At 44.0% G+C, this 24,961-nt stretch overlaps 1 protein-coding gene across 2 annotated transcripts; it reads left to right on the top strand.

The window, feature by feature from the left end:
- The first annotated feature begins 3,488 nt into the window (after positions 1-3,488).
- Positions 3,489-23,090, top strand: clip3 (CAP-GLY domain containing linker protein 3). 2 transcript variants are annotated; one of them, XM_063492377.1, is made up of 15 exons: positions 3,489-3,594; positions 7,737-8,162; positions 9,785-9,924; positions 11,664-11,757; positions 13,050-13,211; positions 13,298-13,416; positions 13,814-14,050; positions 15,564-15,614; positions 15,880-16,015; positions 16,579-16,734; positions 16,818-16,949; positions 17,134-17,257; positions 17,547-17,614; positions 17,732-17,804; positions 18,054-23,090. In XM_063492377.1, exons 2-15 carry the CDS (start codon positions 7,760-7,762, stop codon positions 18,106-18,108), a joined length of 1,950 nt encoding a protein of 649 aa, XP_063348447.1. In that variant the 5' UTR covers positions 3,489-3,594; positions 7,737-7,759; the 3' UTR covers positions 18,109-23,090. The 2 variants fall into 2 exon arrangements, with proteins under 2 accessions (XP_063348447.1, XP_063348448.1); XM_063492378.1 differs by lacking the exon at positions 15,564-15,614.
- Positions 23,091-24,961: the final 1,871 nt, after the last annotated feature.

The following is a 24,961-nucleotide window of genomic DNA, read 5'->3' as shown; positions in this document are numbered from 1 at the left end:
TTGTAATCTTTTGTTCTGGTCATGATTAAATCGAAATGCTTTTTAACAGAAGAACTGTGTATACCAGTGTGCTCTGCAATTCCCACAACGCTGTGTGTACTGTGCAGGACACAGAGTGACTGAAGCACATCTTTAGTCTTCATACTATATCCTGGGGCATACGTCACAAATCTGTTGTTCTGAATCTTTATCTGGATCATGTGACTCTTTCAACCAACCACACTGGCTCTCTGTGGCTTTGACAAAAACCAAATGACTACTTTTACTTGTTAAAATGTCCTCCTGCCACCCTGCAGTACCTGGGATACCAATATGCCTCCACTGTCTGCACCTAAGGAGGCAGTACTTCCTCTGCTCCGCAGAGCAGAGGTTGTTGAAGTCATCAGAGCAGGTCCTCACCTACACAGCAGAGATTCAGAGAGTAAGAAGGGACATCCATGTTGTCAAACTTGAGCTTGGAGTGTCCACAGATTGTCCACCCTGAATCAGAGATATAGGCTGTGTCTCAATTCAGGGGCTGCATCCTTTGAAGGCCGCATTTGAAGGCCGATTACGTCACAGCAACGGGACGAATGCTGCTTCAAATGCGTCCTTCATTTCCCCGAATTTGAAGGATGGGTCGGATGTATCCTTCATGGCTCGACCTATCCCAGAATTCATAGCGCGGCCCAGCCAATTCAAGTTTCCAACAATGGCGGCAGCTGCTTAGTGTTAATATTACTCTTATTACTCTTTTAATATTACTTTATTAATTACATTTTAATTTTTAATATTTGTATAATAATATAAAAATACTTTTCAAATGTGGCAATGGTGGAGGAGCGCAGCTAAAGAGTTTGAAATATTATACAAAATAAACTTCTGACAGATTTTCAGGCGAGAGTGTAGCTGTGTAAACTTCTAAATATCTGTTCGGTTTATCAAGACATCACATATTTGCAAAAGTTCTGTTACCCTGTTACCCACCAGCTTGATAGCTAGTCGGGAGGTCAAAGGTCACTAGTAATGAAGATGGTAGATTTCAGTGTGAGTAACCAGAATGGACTGAATTATACAGAGTGATGCAAAAGTTTGGGCAACCTTGTTAATAGTCATTATTTTCCTGTATAAATCGTTGGTTGTTACAATAAAAAAACGTCAGTTAAATATATCATATAGGAGACACACACAGTGATATTTGAGAAGTGAAATGAAGTTGATTGGATTTACAGAAAGTGTGCAATAATTGTTTAAATAAAATCAACAAAAAAAGAAATGAAATCAATATTTAGTAGATCCGCCTTTTGCAGAAATTCCAGCATCTAAACGCTTCCTGTAGGTTCCAATGAGAGTCTGGATTGTGGTTGAAGGTATTTTGGACCATTCTTCTTTACAAAACATCTCTAGTTCATTCAGGTTTGATGGCTTCCGAGCATGGACAGCTCTCTGTAACTCACACCACAGATCTTCAATAATATTCAGGTCTGGGACTGAGATGTTCCAGAACGTTGTACTTGTTCCTCTGCATGAATGCCTTAGTGGAGTCTGAGCAGTGTTTCGGGTCGTTGTCTTGTTGAAAGATCCAGCCCCGGTCACTGATTCCTGGACATTGGTCTCCAGAATCTGCTGATACTGAGTGGAATCCATGTGTCCCTCAACTTTGGCGAGATTCCCAGTCCCTGCACTGGCCACACAGCCCCACAGCATGATGGAACCACCACCATATTTCACTGTAGGTAGCAGGTGTTTTTCTTGGGATGCTGTGTTCTTTTTCCTCCATGCATAACGCCCCTTGTTATGCCCAATTTTAATTTCATCAGTCCACAGCACCTTACTCCAGAATGAAGCTGGCTTGTCCAAATGTGCTTTAGCGGCTCTGTTTGTGCTGTGGGCGGAGAAAAGGCTTCCTCTGCATCACTCTCGCATACAGCATCTCCTTGTGTAAAGTGCGCCGAATGGTTGAACGATGCACAGTGACTCCATCTGCTGCAACATGATGTTGTAGGTCTTTGGTGCTGGTCTGTGGGTCGACTCTGACTGTTCTCACCATTCGTCGCTTCTGTCTATGCGAGATTTTTCTTGGTCTTTGAGCCTTAACTTGAACTGAGCCTGTGGTCTTCCATTGTCTCAATATGTTCCTAACTGTGGAAACAGACGGCTTAAATCTCTGAGACAGCTTTCTGTATCCTTCCCCTAAACCATGATGGTGAACAATCTTTGTCTTCAGGTCATTTGAGAGAAAGTTAAAAGAGGAGGGAAACTTACAATTGACCCCCTTAAATACTCTTCCTCATTACTGGATTCACCTGTGTATGTAGGTCAGGGGTCACTGAGCTTACCGAGCCAATTTGAGTTCCAATAATTAGTTTTAAAGGTTTTGGAATCAATAAAATGACATCAGTGCCCAGATTTATGCACCTGCCCGATTTTGTTTAAACAATTATTGCACACTTTCTGTAAATCCAATAAACTTCATTTCACTTCTCAAATATCACTGTGTGTGTCTCCTATATGATACATTTAACTGACAGTTTTTATTGTAAAAACCAACGATTTATACAGGAAAATAATGACTATTAACAAGGGTGCCCAAACTTTTGCATCCCACTGTAAATGATCAGTTAGAGAGTAACGGCTGAGATGTACATTATAAAGTTACTGGTGACTGTACGTGTATGTTTTTTTTATAACTATATCTCTTGATTTTATTTCATTTTCCACTTATACACAATACACTGTGATGTGTTACTGTGACCCACGACTAACAGACTAAAAACAGAAGCATGTCCTGCTGCAGAACACTGGAAGCAGAAAGCCCAAGCGAACAATGCAAACACCTCAGTGGACTGAGTCTGGTTAACTCTGATTGAAATCCATAATCAGTGATATAACATGTAAGAATATAATCTATAAACAAAATAATGGAAACATTTGTTGAAAAACTTCTTGTATAAAATATCCTGAACCCACTTGGTCATTTTAGTGGTTTACAAAGCTGCGTCACTGGAGGGTTCAATAGGTTTTAAGAGCAGCAGAGGAGGAATATTTTCAACACTTTAGAAAGTGTTGAAAATATAAAACCCCTTTTTGGGACATCTGGGACCCAGCAGCTCTTATTACAGCCACTGGGTCCATTTCCTATGTTTACCTAAGAACACAAATTTACAGCCCTTTGTTTTGTTAGAACAAAAGATTTTGTGTCCTTAGATATTTATCTGCTTATTTTTGAAGGTATATTTTTGTTCTTTAGCTCACTTTATACCACTGTTTTACAGTGAAAGCTTGAAAAGCACAAAGACTTTTAAATGAGTCATACTTCGGACATCCGGGCGTTATTATAGTCATTGTAATCATACACGTTTACCACTTTTAAAAAATAGTATAACGTGTCCTCAGACGTTTCATCGACTTTTAAAGTGTTTGCGGTGAAGTGAGTGAGAGAGGCGGTGGAGCGACGCAGACTGAAACAGCCAGAAACGTCTGGGCGGAGAGAGAGAGGGAGGACTATATACAGCGGCGGAAGGAGCGCAGCGTCACAGGGGTGAGTGCTGCGGAGCTGCCATCAGACAGGAGAGAAGCTCGTCGCCCACTCATCAACCAGCGGCTTGTTCTCAGGTAAGTAAAACACGTCAAAGCGCAGGTTTGAGTCCGAGCTGAGCTTCATTTACGGGGTTTGGAGGCGATGAGACGATGCAGGCAGAGCAGGTGCTTTAGTGAGGATGACGATGCTGAGGAGGAAGGATGGAGAAAACAGCAGCAGCTCTCAGCGCTTCAAATCTCTTTAAAGTGACTCCAGTGGGCTTTAAGCAGCCTGCCGATGTGAGCCGTGGGCTCTGCGTGTTTTCATTGTGTCACAGGGGCGTTTTTCCCATCCTGGCCTTCACTGCGCACATCGCCACAAACGCGCACCGAGCCCGAATCCCAACATTTTCATTACTCAGCGTCAGAAACACGCCGCGTGGGGAGTAGATCGTGGGTTCGGGCATGTTCTGACTCGGTTCGCAGCGATTTTGTCTTCATGTTTGGTTTGATGTAAAATGGAGGCTGGATGGAGGAGGAGGAGGATGCTGAAGCTGCCATGGCCTCCTTCCTCTCCCCTCCTCCTTTCCTTCCTCCCTTCCTCCGCCTCTCACATCACATGGCGTCTAACAGCTTCTAACCACCACAAACCCACAAAAATATCGCGCAGCTGTCACGTTACAAGCGCTCAGGTCTGCGTGTCGGTCAATCTTTAAAATGAGCTCTTTGCTGGGCAGAGCGGAGCGTTCCCAGTATCCCCAGTAAGAGATCGATCCTTTTCCAGTCTGCGAACTGAGTGGGCCGATCTAAGAAAACAAGGACATGTTTGAATATGCATGAGGAGATTTTCTGGGGGGAAATATCCATACTATGTTGGAAAGTATGGATATTTTAAATAGTGTGACATTTTGGAAGCTGTGTGGAAAGTGCGCAGTTTGTCATGTAATCTGTAAAAGGAGCTGTTTGTTGGTGGTAACAGGAGGTTTCCCAGTATTCCCAGTAAGAGATCGATGTTGCTCCAGTGTGTGAACTGAGTCGGCCGATTTGTGGAAATGAAAATATTTTTGATCATGAGGAAAATTGGGGGAAAATGTTAGTTTTGGAAAGTAGGAGTATTCTTAGACATTGTGTTGTAGGAATATTGCAGGAAAAAGAGGAAAATGTGCTTCCACGAGAAAATACTTTCATATGGTCAGATTCAAGGCTCACTGGAAGGTCTTAGGAAAGTCGGAACATTATGGAACATCTGGAGATTTTAGACATTTACTGGGAAGTTTGAGTTTTTAGAAAGCAGGAATATTATGGGGGGGGGGGGGGGGCAGTTTGTTCCCTTTTCCTTAAAATGAGCTTTTTTGGGGTTATATAAAAAAATTCCCTGGAGTATATTGATGATAAAATTATTATTGGGAAATATTTTGCTACTTTGGAAAGCTGGGATGTTTTGGGCAGAAGGAAACTGCTGAATGTGTTTGTTTTGCTAATGAAGGAACATTTTGAACAATGTGGTTATCTTTAAAACAGGAACATCTTGGACATCGTGGAGATTTTGGAAATACGTCTTACGTGTCTGAACACTGACTTTCTCCTGATGTTGCACATAGAAAAATCTAGAAGAGCCTGTGACTGTGAATGTGTTTGTTAGTGTTTGAGAACATGGATGCAGCACAGTGGCCTTAAAAAAGGTCCAAAGCCTCTCCTTAGAGGTGACGTGCATGCACTTTGTACCTGTAGGGACACAAACGGGCTTTTTGTTTCTCAGTGTCTTTGTCCAGTCAACAGTAATCTGAGTAGGAATGTAATCCAAACTCATGTTTATTTAACTGAGATGATCTCTGTTATCAGAATGCTGAGCTTGGTTGTAACTTTGTTGCTGCTTTCATCAGAAATCTCTCATTTCTTTATTTTTGTTTCATTAAATCTACATGAAGTTAACTTGTTGTTTAATACATGTGCCATAAACATAAAGTGAATAAATGTACGTGCGCGTGTCGCCTTCACTGGTCCTAAATCAGTCCGGATCATTTGACCTGAGAAAGGCGTCTGAAAACAGGAACCATGTTAACACAACAGAGAGCAGCAGCTGAGCTTATAGGAGATTCATCGGGATGCCTATGCACTTCACCTGTGTGTGTGTGTGTGTGTGTGTCCACGCTGACTCATAGGGTCGTGTTGCGTAACCTCCATTGTGGCCTCAGCTGAGTCCTGTTGTCGTTGTGTCCCGCTTGGATCTCAGATTACATAAAGCACTGATAATGAGCTTAATCAGAGAAATTAAACCCACTAAATGGTGCACAGAGGGAAGTGTTTATCCCACTGATGCTTTTCAGGTCATTTTCACATGTAAACAGCCCACAGTGACACGTTCAGGTCTGTTCTGGAAGATTCTGCAGATACATGAGATCCATGGCATCCATAGACTGCACGGCTGCTTCACACAGACACAGACATTTGATAAATAACGTGAAGAAATAAAGAAAACCTTTAGCGTATGAAAACAGCCTAAACCTAAACGCAGCACACTCTGCATGATGCTGACTCAGTGATGGATGGATGCAGTCGGATGGATTTCAGCATCGTGTCCATTTGCTAAAGTGGATTTAATCCAGTCAACAGCTAATGATGGGCAGGAAGGGTTAGCGTTAGCCCTCTAAGCCACTGCTATTGTCAGTGCAGTGGGTCAATTAGCCTGCTTTCAGCTTTTTCCTCTCTCTCTCTCACACACACACACACCCTCTCTCTGGAGTTATACTTAGCACTCGTGTTGTGATGCTGAATGGAAACGGAGACAACAAGGACGACGGTGAGACGCTGAAGGAAAACAAACCTCGGCCGGTCTCAGCTGCATCCTGGCCACGCCCTCGTGGTGGAGACGTACAAAGGTTCAGGCCGGGAGCGGTCCGAGTCCAGCACGACAAACCGCTGAAATGTTGTGTTACTGGCAACAAACTGCGTCACTGATTGAATCTGTTCATTTAAAGTCATTCTGCAGCAGAAACCTGAAGTAAAGCTGTTTGAAGCGCGTCACAGTACAGCTCAGACACATAATGTGGTGCTAGTGGAATAATTATGTAATTACAAAATGTGATTATTAAGTAAATACCAAGTAATAACTAAGCTCGAGCCCAGTATTAGCCGTATGTTTATCTGAGTAATGTTAGTTTCATGTAACAGAAATCATACAGCTTCTTTTAATTATAGTACAGTAATAGAATTATAACCGTTTGGATTCAGGTGTGATATTAAGATGCAGACAGGTCATTGTCTTTATGTGCTGCCAATAAAGCTTTATTTTGAGTGTTGAGTTTTGCAGTGAAACTTGGTGAACAGAGTGTTTGTGCACAGAACATTTGAAACAGATGAGGAGCGTCTAAGTGAATGTCGTGTTTTCTGAGTTGTTTTCAGGTTTTCTGTTTCATTTGTTTCTGGGTGAAGTTTGGATTTCCTGCTTTGATCTGTGTCCAGTGTTTTGTGGCTCTTTGGTTTCTCTGATGTCGTGCTTCTTATGACGAGGTCGGTTTTGTGATATCCTGTGTTCTGGTTCACATCATGCTTATTATCTGCAGCAGTCTCACCCGTGTTGCTGTTTTGGACTTCTTGTGGTTGATTCTGTTTCACTTAATGCGAATATTAAATCAAACGAGGGGTAATCATTGCAGCTGTAAGTCTTTCAGGTCACACGAGACAATGTGACAATCATTTAAAGAAACAGAACCTCAGTCTGCAGGAAAGCAAAGGAAGCAGCTCCTTTTAAAGGCTCGTGGCTCAGAATGAAGACTCTGTGTAAGTTACAAAGACGGGGTGAGGGCACACCAGCCATGGCTGTTAGCACGCACCTGTCGTCTCTGATCAGACTTGTACAGTCAGTCAAAAAGTGTGAAGGCCCAGCAGTCTGACGGAGTAAAACATCAAGGAAACAAATGACTGAGCGAGGCTGTGAAACCTGGTTCTTCATGAGGGTCAGTCAGACTGGATGGTGTCCTGACCGAGGACGTAAGGCTCCCTGAATCAGGGATGTCGTTAGTTTTTAGTATTCACTACTCACTGACAGTTTGTGCTCTCCTTGTTTGGTTTGTGGCTCCAACATCAAGCTTCCTGTTTGAATCTCTGCTTGTATTCTCATTAGTGTTTGAGGAGCACAAACGCTGAGAATTCCTGAATAAAATGTGAGCAAAATGTTGTTTAAAGGACAAAATAATAGAAAATCTCATTAAAATCTGTTACTGCGTCCTCTCTGACAGGCCCTGCTGCAGAATCCCTCATCATGACAAAAGAGGAGAACCTGGAGGTGCAGGAGAAGGAGAGGCACGACCGGGAGGAGCAGGAGGAGGGGAGGGTCCAGAGAGAGGAGGAGGAGGCGCTGACTGAAGAAGAGGAAGAGGAGGAAGAAGTAGAGGAGGAGGAAGAAGATGAAGAGGAAGAGGAGGAGTATGAGCTAGAGGAAGAGAGGGAGCAGGAGGAGAGGACAGAAGTGGAGGAGGACGAGGAGGAAGAGCAGCAGGAGGAGGAGCGGGAAGAGAGAGAGGAGCGCGAGGAAGAGGAGGAGGCTCCGGCCGAACCGGAGCCAGAGCCCGTGTCTGTGTCCGAGTACCAGAGTCCGGTTCACGAGCCGCGCCGCCGAGCCATGGTGCACCCGTCCGCTCAGGCACCGCTGCCCAAAGACTACGGTACGTCATACCACCTTAAATTCAGACACCTTAAATGCTGCCAGTCACGCTGTTAAAGTGGAGACTCTGCTGGAGTCACAGTTCACTGTCAGCACTCACAGTCTGCGCTGCTGATCGACTGATCGGCCTGTTGTATTGATGACAGGCTTGCTGGTCTTCATCAGACACGCTCAGAGCTCCTGAACAGCCAATCACTGTTCAGTAAGCAAATCACTGCAGTTCACCGAGCAGCACAGCAGAGGGCGCTCTCAAGCTAATGCTCAATGAAGAAGATTGAACAGATGTTTAAAATGATTTATTCAAACTAGATTCTAGAGAAAAAGATCATATTTATTAAAAAAAACTTTATTGCTTTAGATTTTCCTACAGAGGAGCTGACTTTTACTCTTTCAGCATTAACTCCTACTCTGTACACTTCCTGCTCCCTAGGGGGCGCTCTGTGGCGCTGTAGAACAACAATATAAATGTGAGGTAAATGTTTGGCCCCAACAACAGCTTCACTTTAATTTTTAGATGTTTCTTACAGGTTTCTGTTGCATCTGAGTATTACTGATGTTACAGCACCACAAGCTGCTTAATGGCATCTGCCATTTTGATTTGGGGCGTGAAGCGAACAGCAGTAGAGACTGTGTAGCTGCATCACCTTCAACCACCACAACCAGCTGCTTCTTCTTCTTGAACTTCTAACGTCCGGTTATCTTTTGGGAATGGGCGCCATAGAGGGAGGATGTCCTTAAGTGACCAATCAGCTTGCATTAGCAGAATGCATTTTATAGATAAAGTTAGACATTGGTGGTATTTTATTTCAGTCCCATTCATAAGACCCTTCTCCATTAGTACCTACTCAGATCCACTGATTTTCCATTACAACCCAGTGTGCGTGCTTGGCGTCATAGCAACATATCTGCGTGTCCCACGACGTAATTAGTAAGTGACATGACTGCCACAACAAAGGTGGACGTCGAGGTGATGATATACCTGCTCCTCAGTCTGTGGCTTTTCTCACACTCGGGGATCACGGCGTCGTTTTTGTAGCCGTTTCCCTCGTTGTCAAGCTTCAAAAATGGCAGTTTTGATTTTCGTAAACAATCGAATGACGCTACTGACCAGCCAATTGGTGGGATGAAGTCTGATGACGTCACATTTTAGTACTTGCTCGGATCGCTAGGAACCGCGAGTGAGCAGGTACTATGACCTAATGGAAAACCCTGAAAATTGTAGCGAATCGTGCTGAGTCGATCCGAGTAGGTACTAATGGAAAAGGGGCTACTGATGACAAGCTGAGCGCCCCCTGCTGTGCCTCAAGTTGAATATGCAGCTGATTTCCTTCATTGTTATTAGCAGGAAGTGGAATGGCTGTCCCGGAGTCACTCCGGAGCTGCTGACAGTGAGTCGCAGTGGGGCAGGTTGTCAGGCTGATGGCAGTGAAATAAAACCCTCCTCAGAGCTGCAGAGCCTGCAGGAAGAGAAACTGCAGCACTCGCAGGTTATTTCTGATTTGATGACGGGGACAGATTCTTCTTGGTGTCACCATCTGGAATGATCTCCTTTCCTCGCTCCTTTCCATTTACCTTTCTCTGTCTCTTTAAGCTCATCTGTGATTTCTTTCTGTGTGTCTCCAGCGTTCACCTTCTTCGACCCAAATGACCCGGCCTGCTTGGAGATCCTCATGAATCCCCAAACCACGGTCCCTGAGCTGTTCGCTATCGTGCGACAGTGGGTTCCCCAGGTGCAGCACAAGATTGACATCATCGGCAACGAGGTGAGAACATAAAAGTTAAAAAAAACAAAAAACACTAGAAAACCTGCAGTTCCTCTAATGTCCACTAGAGGCTCCAGCAGTGAGTCCGTCCCCACAGACTCCCCTGTTCAAACTTTACAGCAGAAATAAACACGTTTACAGTCTGATGCATAAAAACTTGCTGCTTTCTATACATAATTTCCTGATTCATAAATTCATAGTTATTTTTTTAATAACTTATCCATTAGGCTTAAACTTTGGAGCGTGCCGCTCATGTCTCAGTTTTTGAAACCTCGGCAGTGCTGCAGCTTCTCTTTCAGTCTGTACAGCCCGCTGCAGTCCTCTGTGTCACCGGCTTAAATCCAACACTGATTCATTGTCACATTGACCCAGATTCAACCCTCTGGACACACACACACGCACACACACGCACACACACGCACACACACACACACACACACACACACACACACACACACACACACACACACACACACACACACACACAGTGATGTCTCTCTGAGCAGCTCCTGTCAGGCCCTTAAAGCCTGAATGCTGAAAGCTTCTGTTCAAAGCACAAATTATGGTCCATGCAATTAAAAAATACAGGCTTGGAAGATTATTTATTATTGATGATTGATTAGGACTGGATACCAGATAACAATATGGAGGCTCTTCCACATGATAAAGTGTCCCAGGCTTTCTGCATCAGACACCTGTATGTGCACTTTGATCACATCACCAGCAGCGTCTCAAAAGTTGTTGCTGCCGTTACTTTATTTTATTTTTAGAGTCAAAAGTGAGAAGAAGCCGCTGTGCCAAGTTTTTAGCATGGTGACCAAGGCACAGATACCATGTAATTGTTGCTAAGCAACATGCAAATAACATCCTAGAGAAGATTGGATGCGTGGGCCCCACAGCTAGACATGCTGTTTGTCAGATCACTGCACTGAAAATGCTCCAAAGCAAACCTAAAGCAGCAGCATCCATGTGCATCATCAGGCCCATCCGCTCATAAAAAAAAATCCATCCCTTAGGAAGGGGAAAGGTTTATGAAGGGGGCATTATCTGTAGAGACCTCCGGGGTCTCTGCTTCAACCAAAAACGGTATTTGGACTTTCTGTAATGGTCACACTGACAGCAGTGGTGCACGCAGAGAGATGGTGATAATGACCCAGTTAAAATGGCTGCATGGAAACAGGAGGCAGAGGAAGTGGTGCAGAGGGAGAGGGAGCGATGGAAAGTCAGTGAGGCTTCACCGTGACTCAGCGTGAAGCCGACTCAGCCTGGAGGAAAGAAAAACAAGGAGAGAGCGGCACAGCGACGGTCACGGAGAAGAAATCAGCCAACGAGTTGGAAGGCTGGCAGCCAGCACGGCCAGGATGTGAACTCAGGGTTTTCCCACTTTAAAGTTTATTATACAACCATAATATCACATGTAGGAGCGATATACTGATGTTTAATAAAATATCATAAATGTAGTCCTCAGCCACAAAGTCTCCGCTATCTGCCCCTCCTGACTTCATTTAACGTTTTTGTTTAGTGTGACAGGAAAGTGACGCCTAAAAATCCAGAAAACTGAAAGCCTGATATCAATAATTGCTGTGTGATAACCAGAACATGCTCTGACATGATTAAAAAACAAGTGGCTCTAAACAGAAATGGAGAGTTCCAGAAACCTGCACGTGCAGATATCAGTTTGTAAAGTTTTGGTGTGAAATCTCCTCACGTTACCTGTAACTGTCTTTCCTCCGTCTCAGCTCCTGAAGCGTGGTTGCCATGTGAACGACCGCGATGGTTTGACAGACATGACGCTGCTTCACTACAGCTGTAAGGCCGGAGCTCACGGAGTTGGTAAGTTACTTTATTTGATACTTATTAGGGATGCATCGGTCTAGAGGTGCACCGATCGACCGACCAGAGACCAGAATCAGACAGTTTCAGCGTTCCTGACTTAATTAGCCTGTTTCATATATGTGCAGCATACACACAGCGATGTGTTCAAATAGTCAGTTGCAGACTCACAGGCAGATCGTTAGTGTGAGGCTGTGGCTGTTAGCGAGCTCTTCGCTGTGCGTGATGAAGACAATAAACCTCACGAGACTCATAATTCATCCTCAGCCAGCTGACTTTTAAACAAGTTAACAAAGTTATCCAAACCTCAGCCGCAAGCTAGCAGCCTCGGTATGAGCAAAGGATCAAGGCGGTTACGAGCAAAACTACAGAGACGAGTGAAAAAGAGTTGATGGCGTGCTAACTGGTGAAGCCCCGTACCTGACAGGTGTTTCTCTGTATAAATCAGTTGCACCTGCTTTTGTTCGGTGAGGTCGGGTATCCAGCTACAGCAGCTCATTTCACTTCATTATTTGTGCCTCTTTCCAGGAGTAGAGCACTTTCATTAGTTCAGTAGTTTAAGTGAGAGAAACTCTTGTAACTCACCACAGTTTATGTTTAAAAAGATTCTTTAATTATGAAGAAAATCTGTTTTTTGCTTGTAAAGGCTGTCAGGTTCTTAGAAACATGATCTAAATCAGCAGGTCACATTTGGAAAACATTTTCCAAGAACACTGGAGTCAGTGCGTCTCTGTTAATCATCCCAGAATAAATATCTGACAAATGACTCTAAACGCTGATATCAGCCCAGAATATCACAAATCTTCAACTTTACCATCCTGGGTCTAACTCGACATTACTGCTGATGACTCTGACTCTACCCGTGAGAAAATAATACAACTATTTACATATTTTTCCCATAAACCTTCTGTGAAGAGTTTGTGTTATTACCTGTGGAAGCTTGGACCTCAGAGGGTTGAATTCTAATAAGCACAAATCACATGAAATAAAAAAATCCCAACGACACACCAAACCAACTTCAAAGTCCAAAGTCACAAATCCTTCCACCCTCGATTCAGAAGACAGATTTTACTTCAGGAAGAAGAACAGAGGAGCGATCCTTGTTTCAGGTCCCACATTCCTCTAGTTTGTCCTGATGTAACAACTGGGAATAATGCCGACTCGAGCTCTTCACGTGGTTCCAAGTTATTGTACAGGGCAGCTGCTTGGACCTGCTCTGGGGCGGCTGGCGTCTGTGCGTGTGGTGGATTCAGCTCCTCTGCGTCTTAGTTTCGTCCTCATTGTGTGTGCAGGCGACCCGGCGGCAGCGCTGCGTCTCACCACTCAGCTGATCTCGCTGGGCGCCGACGTGAGTCTGAGGAGCCGCTGGACCAACATGAACGCCCTGCACTATGCCGCGTACTTTGACGTCCCGGAGCTGATCCGAGTCCTGCTCAAAGCAGCCAAACCCAGAGGTAATTTCTACACCAAGCAGTATTTCAGTGATCGTTCTGAAGGTAACAGGAGTGGAGGTGAGATTCTCCTTCTGTGTTCTCCTCAGTCCTGAACTCCACATGCAGCGATTTCCACTACGGTACGGCTCTCCACATCGCCGCCTCCAACCTCTGCCTGGGTGCAGTCAAATGTCTGCTGGAGCACGGAGCCAACCCCACCGTCCGGGTAAGGACACCTTTCCTTATTTACTACTGGGGGCTAATTAAATGGGACTCATCTCCAGCTCCGTGTTTGTTTGTTTTAAATTCATGAATTCTATTAGCGTAGCTTTGCATAATTTTCAGTTCAATGTAATCCTTCTTTACCTTGTCCCAGTCCTTGGTGCAGACCCTCAGTTCTTGTTAATTCTGTAACAAGCCTTTTTAGCTTCTGCCGAACTCTCCTCTGATTGGCTGATCCAATCTGTGAAGGTCTGAACTGCAGGTGGAGGATAAGGATAATAAGACTGCTTCAGCTCCTAGAGTTTTTTTTTTTTGTGCTGCTGTTCCTTTAAAGTTGAAATCCAGAGACCCTTAATGGTGATTTATCGTCTCAAATCTGACTTTCTGACTTGTTTCTGCAGAACGATAAGGGTCAGGTTCCAGCAGAGGTGGTTCCCGACCCAATGGACATGAGCCTGGACAAGGCGGAGGCGGCAATGGTGGCCAAAGAGCTGAAGCAGCTGCTACTGGACGCCGTTCCACTGAGCTGCAATCTTCCCAGAGCCACGCTGCCCAACTACGACAACATCCCAGGAAACCTGATGCTGGCCGCTCTGGGGCTGAAGCTGGGAGACCGCGTGGTGCTGGATGACATGAAGGTCAGACACGCTGAGATCAAACTGGGATAAATGGATTGACGGACATTGAAACAACAAATCTTCTGTATTTCTGCATAAACATGACCTAAAACATCACGGTCCTAAACCTCTGAGCATCCACCAGGTCGACAGTGACCTCTTTAGGGTTAGAGGTAGAGTTACAGTTTGGTTCACGTCTACTCACTTACATGATATCTGTGCTCATATGCAGACTTGCAACAAAAGACCGAATTCATGTAAGAGACTAGATTTGGAAGGTGGCATCTTCTAGTTTCTGAGCCGGTGCTTGTTTAGCGTGTCGCTCACATGCAAACTACCCCTAAGATGTTCTGTGGCAGCCTGGTGGATGGAGGTTAAGGAGACTCAAAGAGATGCAAGTACAGGAAATTACATTAAAATGTTAGATTTGTACTTTTTAATATTCCAGAGGGTTACAGGTATGTGGACCTTTGCTTTGGATATTTGCTGTGAACCACCTCGTGTATCAAAAACCACAAACAACCTTTTCAGGCAGCTGTTGAGGGATTTGATCCCATTCCTAGGTACAGGTATCCTCAGCTCTGAGAGGGAGGGGCTCTGAGGTCAGGACTTGGCTGTTCTTCTTTGTAGGATGCGATGATGGTTCTTGTGTTGCTGCACGGTTCAGTTCACAGACAGGGCTCCTGATATTTTCTGCTAATTATAATTCAGAATTCATCATTTCATTGATGATTATAAGCCATCTTAACCTTGATATGACCACCATACCTCACTGATTTTAATGACGTTCTTATGGTTGAATGCAGCATTTTCTTTCTTCTTATCAAAAGCCAGAAGTTGTACTTTGGTGTCAAAACTCTCATTCCAGTTTCCCTAGTTTTGTTTGGTTTTTGGAGCAATGCTCTCCAGGTTTGTCCAGTGTTTTCTTGATGTTCACCTGGGGTTTCACACCTGGATTGATCTTGGTTGACATCTTATGTGGAACAGTGGGTGGATTTTGGAGCAGTTTCTGCAGGTTTCTGTTCGTCTGGACGTTTTCAGTGGGAGAAACGTTTCATCACTCATCCAGGTGACTTCTTCAGTCTCAGCTGACTGCAGGTTTCGACCTTATAAACAGGACATTTGCACAGTGACTGAAACCAGCAGCACTGAAGGAACGATGGCTTTACTTGGATGAGTTACGAAACTCTAAATCCCGATGAACAGATTCAACAGATTTATTTACCTGGATGATTGAGCATCAAGACATTATTTTTGGCCAAAAGTTACGTAGGCAGATTTTCAGAAACTAGAAGATGTTACATTTCAAATAAAGTCTTGTTTGAATTGCAATTTTTTATTAACAGCTTTTACATTTGGGTGTTTAAATAGGACCCTGTAGCCTTTGGGGGGGTTGCCAGTGGATGTTAAGAGGTTAATCTGATCAGCAGTTTCTTTTTAACAACATGTAAACAGCAGTGTGTGTGTGTGTGGTGCCAGTTTGTCCTTCAGACTGTGCTTCTTGAGCTCTGAACAGTGTGTTTTCACTGTGTAGCCCCACAGAGACCAGAGCAGAGACGACAGCCCGGCTGCAAAACGCAGACAGGTTGGTTGGAGTGGCTGGATTGTAGACTAACTGAAGTGACTCACCACGCTGACAACATGTTGTCTTCCTATTAAATCACTGTCACTCCATCTGTAGCGTTGATGTCACATTCATCCCTTTCCCTTTCATAGAACACAGCAGCAGACACCCAGACTATCTGCCCCCATGCAACCTAACCAGAAAAAATCTCTTTTACAGTCATGCTCCGAGAGTGTGAGAGGTCACCTCTGACTCCGCCCTCTCTTTTTGTTTCTCTGTCTCTCAGACTGGCACTCTGAGGTTTTGTGGTACTACAGAGTTCGCCAGCGGGCAGTGGGTCGGCGTGGAGCTAGACGAGCCAGAGGGCAAGAACGATGGCAGCGTGGGTGGCGTCCGCTACTTCATCTGCCCTCCGAAGTTAGGTGAGAGATTTGTGGTTTCTACAGGCGAGACAAAGACTGATAGTCCTAAAAAATTATCCATTCATTTTGTTCCCGTTATCTGAAATCAAGTCACCGTGTTAAGTAGTGTATTCTAGGCGACTTTTCCCAGGATTTTTCCAGTTGTTCCGGGTTCTCACAAGTGAGTTCTGATCTGCTCCCCATTGGATGTTCCCAGAAAACCTCCAAGGGGAATCAGGCAAACCTAATTCAAGTTTAGTAATAATTCCTGAATCTGCAGGAAATGACTGTGGCTCTTCAAGACCTCCAAGCTTTAGAACATCCAGCGAATCAGTGAATACATCAGAGAACGTGACATCTAAAGACCGTCATATCTCTGTTCATCAAAAGCATCACTGAAAAATACAGAAGGCAAACACGAAGACGTTCAAGGAAGAGTCCTTACCTCATTTCCTGTTTAAAGTCATCTTCTTGTTCATGTTCAGTTGGCTGTCCTTGCTGGAGGAGCACGCTCGTCATCTTTTCAGCATGAAAACAGGAGTTGTTGCTGTTTCTCACTGCATTGATCTTCTTCTGCTCTGCAGGGATTTTCGCTCCAGTTTCAAAGATTTCCAAATCTGTGGACCAGACGCCTTCATCAGTCACCTCCACCCCAAGAACACCCCGCATGGATCTGGCCTCCCGCCTCGCAGGAAAGACCAAGAAGGAGAAAGAGAAGAAGGAGAAAGAGAGAGAGAAAGGTAACCGAGCTGCAATCTTTGCTAATAGCTTCATTCGATTAAGTTTATCTGTGCTTCTCATCAGTTTTGTTCTGCATTCTCAGCCCAGAAGAAGAAGGCTTCAGTAGCCAGTCTGGATCCAGAGGGAATGAATGTGGAAGTCGGAGATCAGGTTCTGGTGGCCGGACAGAAGCACGGCATCGTTCGTTACTTTGGCAAGACAGACTTTGCTCCAGGTGCGTCTGCTGATCCTCAGTCGGTTCTCTGAACTGTGCACACGTGGATACTTTTAGGACTGTGTTGTCTGTCCTTCTCCAGTCCTGAGAAACTTTGCACTAATCCTGCAGAAATGCTTATCAGCTTAAAGAAAGCTTTGAAAGCAGAGACAGAGCAGCTGTGACCGGATCTGTGTCCCTGCAGGTTACTGGTTCGGCATCGAGCTGGACCAGCCCACAGGGAAACACGACGGCTCGGTGTTTGGGGTCCGCTACTTCAGCTGCCTGCCCAAATATGGAGTGTTTGCTCCGCCCTCCCGTGTCCAGAGGTGAGGATATGTCGAAGGTACCGTGATGTTTTTGTGTGTGTAATAAATGAGAATGGGGAGATAATCAGCTTCAGGATTAATTAGCTCAGAAATTCTTCCAATGTTGGAAATGAAAAAGATTAAATATATGAAAAAAATTGAAAATACAGAAGAACATTAAAAGCTGTGGAAGCTTGGTGGGATGTGAAGCTTCAGAGTAACCATGACGATGTGACATTAAGCCTTTTTAAAATGTTTGATTCATCTGAGCGACGCCTTAAAAGTCACCAATAAACACTGTTGTTGTCAGAATCGGAGGCCCTAAGGACGGCTCGCAGAACGACAGCTCCACGGTGAAGAAGGTCCACCAGATCACCAGTAAGTGACGACCATAGTGTTTTATTATTATTGTTATTCTTTACCCCTGAAAACCGTATTTGTCTTTGAAGACTGTCTCCTTGTCCTAACAAACCGTTGTGTGCTTGTGCGCTGCAGTGTCACAGCCGAAGCGTAACTTCAACACGATGCGTTCTCCTAAAGACCTCACATCTGAGAGCTCCATATCCAGGTCAGCCCTGCTCCGTCACATTAAGGTTACAAACAGTCCTGCGCTCTTTGTTGTTCCGCTTTCTTGGACTTTTTAACAAGAGGAAATTGTGGAAACGGTTCAATTTGAGCTTTTAAAAGAAAAGCAAAATAAAACTGTGTTTTCACATTTTTATCAAAAGTCCAAATAAGTCCAGCAAAGCAGGCAGGATTTGCTTAGACTTACTGAACCCTGCTCTTCTTCTTTCTTCCTCCTCCTCGTCTCCTGCAGGCTGCTCTTCTGTTGTTGGTTTCCGTGGATGCTGCGCGCTGAGATGCAGTCCTAACTACGCCCTTCCTCTTCTCTCTTCTACTCCACCACCAGATCAGTCTCTCCGCTCTACTTACTCTCCATCTTCTACTCCTGCTTTCACCGACTTTCGCCGTCGTCAGTCAAACTTCTCGTGGTGACCCCGCCCCCCTCCTCTCTTAATCTCAGCCCAGAACCTCCTAATTTAGCCGTTCTATAGCAAAATCTATAGTGCCTTGTATCTGATCAAAACGTTCTGCATTCCTCTGAAGAAACCGAGAATCTGATTCCTCCAAAAAACCCAACCTTTCACGTCTTATCACCTCATCGTCCCAGCTCGGTATTTGTCCGTGTTGTGCTGTCATTTGGGGCCTAACAACAACCACAAAACGTTCGTTTGTGCTGCTACATGTTTTTGTTTTTGCTGCTACTAGTTTTGGGTCTTAAACAGATTTTCTCATTAATGCCAAGCTCGGCACAAGCTAGCTCAAACGTGGACGATAATGCAGATATTTCAGCCTGTGCTTTGTGGTTTGGCAGATGTGTTTGTTAAATTTTCAGACGCTTTCTGCGTAAATGAACACGAGCAGCGCACGAGAGCTCAAACAGTTTGTGCAAAATAAAGTTTGTCTGCTCGTCTGAGACCAAGAACCTCTGCCGTCTCCGCTTGAGTTAAGATGTAAAAATCCCGAGTGCATGGAGGGAAAATCCCAGAAAACATCCCGACTCCAAACTGTTTGAAACTCAGAAGTGAAAACAGGTTAACCGCTGCTGGTTTTTACTTGAACGCAGCCAATTATTGTCTGCAGGAGACTTTATTTCCACTGCTGCTGTGTGAGATAAGTAAGTGGTTCTTGGCCTCCGGGTTGACTCACTGTATGTGGAGGAGTGTGGATGCTAACGTTTAATAACAAGAAGAAGCTTTATCTTTAATTTACATTTTCCAGCGATCCTGACCACAAAGAACAGCTGGATTTGATGTTTATCCTGCTGTTTGTCAGCCGTTAATCTTTAAAGGTACTTTTTGCAAACGTCTGGCAGGAAATGCAACAAACATTTTCACCACAAGGTGGCAGCGTTTCATCTGAGCTCCAGTGTAGTTTTCCACCAGCGCTACAGTCATCTACATGCACAAAACGATTTTTGTGTTCCAACTGAATAAAATAAGTCTGATTAGCAACATGACATCTGTACGAATGTTGAGCTAATTTTAGAATTTCTCGTGAGCAGTTTAGGTCCACCTGGTGGTCGACAGAGGTATTACATCAATTTGCATCTGCTACACAATGCATAAATGTCTTTGACATAAAGGCGTAAGCTGGTTTATTTTTTGAAGGATTTAATCCAAGAATTCTTTACAAAAAGTACCTTTGATTATAGTCACTACTAATCAGCGTACTGCCAGATACTCACGCTCGTTCTCGGACTTTAACACTAGTAACAGGCTCCAGTTGTAATCTGTTAACCATAAACTGCTAACTGACCCACACCGTTGACGTTTCCAGCCCCATTTCATGAGACTTTCATGTCTTTATGTTGCCTCTGAACACAAGCTTCAGTTCCAGCTAAATGTGATGTCCAGTCCATTCAGGGTTGAATATGTCTTTGTAATATTAAGTGTCCCTTCATCAGCGCCTCCATTTTGAGGTTTTTAATGACCTTTACTTCGAAGTTTGACCCCTAACGAGCTCCAGAGTCCAAATCTTTGATCTTTCTCTGACCCTCCTCTCTCACTCCTCTCTCTCTCCATTTAAATAAGACTTTGGTATCTTTTGTGAATGTGAGCATCCGCGAAAAGAAAAACACAAGCTAACCTAAATGTGTGCTTAATGGTAAATCTCTCTGCATAACTGAGAAACAGCAATATGTAAACAGTGTACCTATCTCTGTGTGGAAATGTTTCCTGTGTTAATGTCTCGTTACACTCTGTGAGCACTCGATACAGAGAGATGAACACACTCGCGCTCGGATGGCCGAGGCTGCTGGGGCGAGCCCAGAGAATAACCGGACAAGCGAAGGGATGAAATCCATCCTCAGTTTTGATCCAAGTCGCTCAGGTGGAAAGTCACCCAGATGCCACCAGGAAGACCGTGGAGCGTATTTGGTGAGGTCAGATCCTCAGTTTGTGCACGCTTCATTATTCTGTTATCTGATTTTTGGACGGAGCATTCAGATCTCATGAACAAGACCGGGGAGATTTGATAACTTGTTTCCAGAGATGTAAAACTTTAAATTATGAGAATTATGAAATGTGACCAAACACCTTCCTGCAAACACTGCTCGAAGGTCATTTTAGAGAATGCTTGGTCCTCTGAAGAGGTCGTTAAGAGCCTTTCAGGCGGGGCTTGCCGGTTTTTCTCTCCGTGTGCTCTGCAGCCTCGGCAAAAGGAGACATTTGTGGTTGCTCGTGCACACTGCTGTGGATAATGTCCTGTTTGTGCCCGTGGAATCAGCTTCAACATTATACTAACGAGAACTGCAGTGCTTTTGCTTTTCCACTCACCGGGCGCTCAGTTTAACTCAGTCAGCTGCAGGATTTAGTCCATGTGGTCACAAACCTTTCATTCCTGCTTGAACTTGACCCTCGCCTCGCCTCTGAATGACTTAACCAGCGCCGTGTCAGCCAAACGAGCGGTAGGTTGAGTCATGTCGTGTTCGCCACGGACACAAACTGGTGTCCTGGTAGGACTGTAGTTCATTTAAGCTGCTTTAAGGATGTCCTGAAATCTACTCCTGTTCATGGATGAGATGAACACAAAATGTCAGTCCTGCATCCATCGAGTTGTTGGAACCGTCCAAAACTGTCCTGAGAAGCAGCTTTTTGAAAAATGGGACTAGACGTTAGAGCGATGTGCAGATGACTTACTGCTTTACCTTCACAAATAAATATCACAGCCCAAACAAGCCAGACGAACCGAAGTCAGTCCACGTGTTGTATTTGCATCTGTTTATAGTTTCACACTGGAAATTCATCGCTACAAGTCAGCTGTTGTAGCACGGCGTTCGATGCTGAAGCTCCACCCAGTCGGGCGAGCATTAGTGGACCGCAGTGATGGTGGAAGTTTGTCTTTGTACAGTAAACGTACAGTAACAGTACAGTCGATATGTCGGTTTGAACGTAGCGTACTGTGTAGATGTGGAGCTTTCTCTGGTTTGAGCGTCACCAGTTATTAGTCTCACGCTAAAGGAAGCGTTACAGACGTTTTTATCATGACATATTTTCACTTTGGTTTTCTGTATCTAAGGCCGTTGCCACTCTTTTTGCCTGATTTGGCTCTTTAACTACAAACTCTCACTTTGTCGTTTTTGTTGATTGGATTTAAAATATAGTTTTACTTTAAGATTGGTTTCCTTACTTTGAGGCAGCAGGAATGTTTGAATTTTTGCATCCTTGTCAAGATTCAGCCACTGAAACTCCGTCTCACGTCGTAGCCGTTATCTTCTTCTAATCTAAACCAAAATGTGACTGTAAATTAAAAATGTTCTAGAAATGTTTCCACGTTTACTTTTTGGTTTCAAATGAAAATCCTCTTTGATGCCTTCATCGCCCACGTTGGCTTCGTTTCTCCACACTTCATCCACAACAAGATGAGATGAAGTTAAATATATGTATCCTGAATATCGTGATCAGGGATGCACCGATCAAACTTTTTCAGTTCCAGTGTGATAGCGTGGCTTTGGGTGTCTGCTGATATCGAGGACTGACCCAGGAACAGTGTGAAATGAGGAAGCAGTGATCTTTACTGGAAGCTGGAGCCTGAAAGTGAAAATTTAAAAGCAAAGAAGAGAAACTCCCGTTAGCCTTGTTATGAGTGTTGACGTTGGTCCACCAGAGGGCGCTCTGCAGCTTCCCTGATGAAACACAAACCGAACAAAAACAGAATTATGACAATATTATCTTATTAAAGACTCACAAATACACACAACAGATATTCAGGAAATCTGTTTGTCTTTCAAATGTCTGGAAGACAAAAATATCATTGGTTGAACTGATTTGTGCGCCGCGTCTGTTACTTTAGAGTTTCCTTTGGTCCTCTCGGTCTGAGTGCTCCTCACATACACGTATTGTATCATCTACAAATAAAAGCTGTTTGCGTCGGAGGTGTGAAAAGCTTCAGAGTTGCTGTGGCTTTTCTGTTAGCTCCCTCCATGCTACACCACAGCTGACAGGCCCCTGCTGTGGGTGGTGTAAACTACATACAGCTGAACGACTTGTTGAAGTGTTCGGCGTCAGACTGATAGACAACCCAAATATCCGATCAGTGCATCCGTGATCACGGTTGGTTCTGGAGAAGCGTCGTTATTATGTCGTATGAGCACAAACACGGCGTTCGTCTCTCATCTTCCACAACTCAAGATGAAGCTGAGTCAGAAGTTTATTGTCAGTCGCCTCTGTGATTTCTTTCCTCCATACTGATGTGAAGCCGGGAGCCGTTGGACAGTTTTAGCGGCTCAGCTCTTGTTTGCAACATAACTTCTCTGCAAGCAGATTTTCAGAGCTGCACTGACGCCAGCGGCTGCCTAAAGGAAGGAAATCAGTCACGTTTGGATCAGCAGGAATGGAAACTGTGATTTGTAGTTAACGGGCTGAGAGAGTCGGTGGTCCTTTAAAGAAGTGACGGGTGTCCGAGGATGTAATGTCGAAATCACAGAAACGAACTCGGCACTGCTCGTTTTAACATTCAGAGTCTTAAGATTATACAGTATATAGCCTATATTTTGATAACTTCACTAAGTGTACTTTTTGTTCTCTGGTTTTGTAAAGTGTGCGTGTGTGTTACTTTAGTCCATGTGTGTGAGTCACTCCTGTTTTCAAAGTGTGTTTAAAGCCGACGGGCACTGAAGCAGAAACAGGAGAGAACGAGCATCGACGTCTTCTTCCTAACAGATCCTCACTGCATGCTCTCTCTCAGTATTTTCTCATTCGGGGTTTTCAGTGTATGTATCTTCTCATCAGCATGGAAATGCTTCTAATAATAACAACTCTATGAATATAATAAAGATTTGATGTTTTTCTAACCCTTCTGTCTGCTGGAATCTTTATCTGCGTTCAGATAAAATCAGGTGAAACAGTAACTAATAAAACTGATACATTTATTATCTTTTTTTATTTGACTCATCAGACTATAAAAGGATTCATACTGACACCTTGTAGCCAATTATTAGAGCACACCCACAAAATCTACAGAGTGAAAATAAATTATTTATATACATATTTTAAAATTTTAGACAGATCTGACAATAAATGAAATTTATTGGAAAATGTGAAGCAGGAAACTGATTTTGGATTTTAAATGTGGTTTGTTTGTTCTTTGACAAAGACCTCACCCACAGCCATTTATAATACACCAAGGAAATGATAGATTTCTGTAATTTTACACATTTACTTCTTACAATTTAAGCAAAGATTTAATAAAAAGAGTTTACTACATTTACTACAGCAGCATTTCTTTGTCACAGACTGCCGACCTGTCCTGTGTGTACCTGCCTCTTGTGCTATGGTTGCTTGGCCAGCCTCGATGTTATTCCTTACTCTTTTAGTCTCCAACAAAACGATGTCATGTAACAGCTCATTTTACTCCAGAAATATGAAGACCACAATTAGAAATGATTAACACCCAGTGGCCAGTTTTCAGAACACACTTTCCTCTCGTCACAGTCTTCGTCGCTACTACGACACAAACCCCAGTCCAGTCTGCAGTGAGTGAAAAGTACATGCAGTAACCAGGGCTGGACTGGCCATCGGGCATTTGCCCGGTGGGCCGCTCGTGATTTTTCATTTTTATGGGCCGATGGGGTTTTATTTCTTTTCTTTTTTCTAACGGTATAAATGAACGGTGGTGGATTGGCCAGTTGGTCATGATCGACTCTGGGCTGGACCAATTACAGCCGAGGAGGTCGAACTTTAAAGTTGAGTTGAAAAGGAACGCGATTTGTACCGTACTACTTCAGCTAGAAAGTTGCTAATTCAATCATGAAACTGATCAATGATCAGCTGATCGGCTTTTCTCTCTGCGCCAGAAAGAGGAAGCCAGCGGATGTCGCACTAAACAACAGCAGCACGTTTAAGCTTGATCAGCTGTTGTTAGAATTTATTTAATATTAATTTCTAGTATCAGCTGATGTTTGCTGGAGCCACAGCTGTAAACCTGCTGGTCATGATGTCGGTTTGGATATGTGGTGAGAAGGAAACATGAAGATGAAACCAGGAGATGTCCTTACTGAATCATCAGAGCTGAACAGGTGATGGAGAAACAGGTTTACCTTTTAGGTGACATGAATGAGTTGAAGGGAAGTTATGAACTGTTTCTGAGAGACAAATAACACCAGGATCCTTTTCTACGTAGCTGACAGCTGGTAACTGTGCAGGGGCAGGTCTAGCAAAGTGTTGCCAGGGGGCCAGGTAGGGCATTAACAGGGAAAGGGGGGCACAAAGAAATACTTTTCTTTCTTATTCTCATTTAATAAATAATTATCTGAATCTTACAACCAAAGACTTTATCTGATGTAAAATGTATAGAAATCATGCATATAACATCGAAGCAGCTGGAATCCACAGCTGTGTGTGTTCATGGAGCTGCATTTTCACCTGCTGGACATCACTACCTGACAAGTTTAACTGTCTTCAGAACATTGCAGAGGCCTTATTGACAGTATTTGGCTCTACATATCTGTGTGAGCAGATTTTCTATCACATGAGTGTCCTCAGGTCTGAATGCTGGACACTCGGAGACCTGTGTCTCTGAGTGGGATCAGTTTTATCTGATGTAAAATGTATAGAAATCCATTATTGAATTCAGTAAATATTAAGTCTAGTATATATCCTAGTAAGTTATAGTATTCTTTCCTTTGGGAAGGTGCCATCTGTGCAGTCTGCAAATCTGTTGAAG

Source organism: Pelmatolapia mariae, linkage group LG14, assembly GCF_036321145.2.
Source record: "Pelmatolapia mariae isolate MD_Pm_ZW linkage group LG14, Pm_UMD_F_2, whole genome shotgun sequence".
NCBI lineage: Eukaryota > Metazoa > Chordata > Actinopteri > Cichliformes > Cichlidae > Pelmatolapia > Pelmatolapia mariae.
This window is presented reverse-complemented; position numbering and strand designations above follow the sequence as displayed.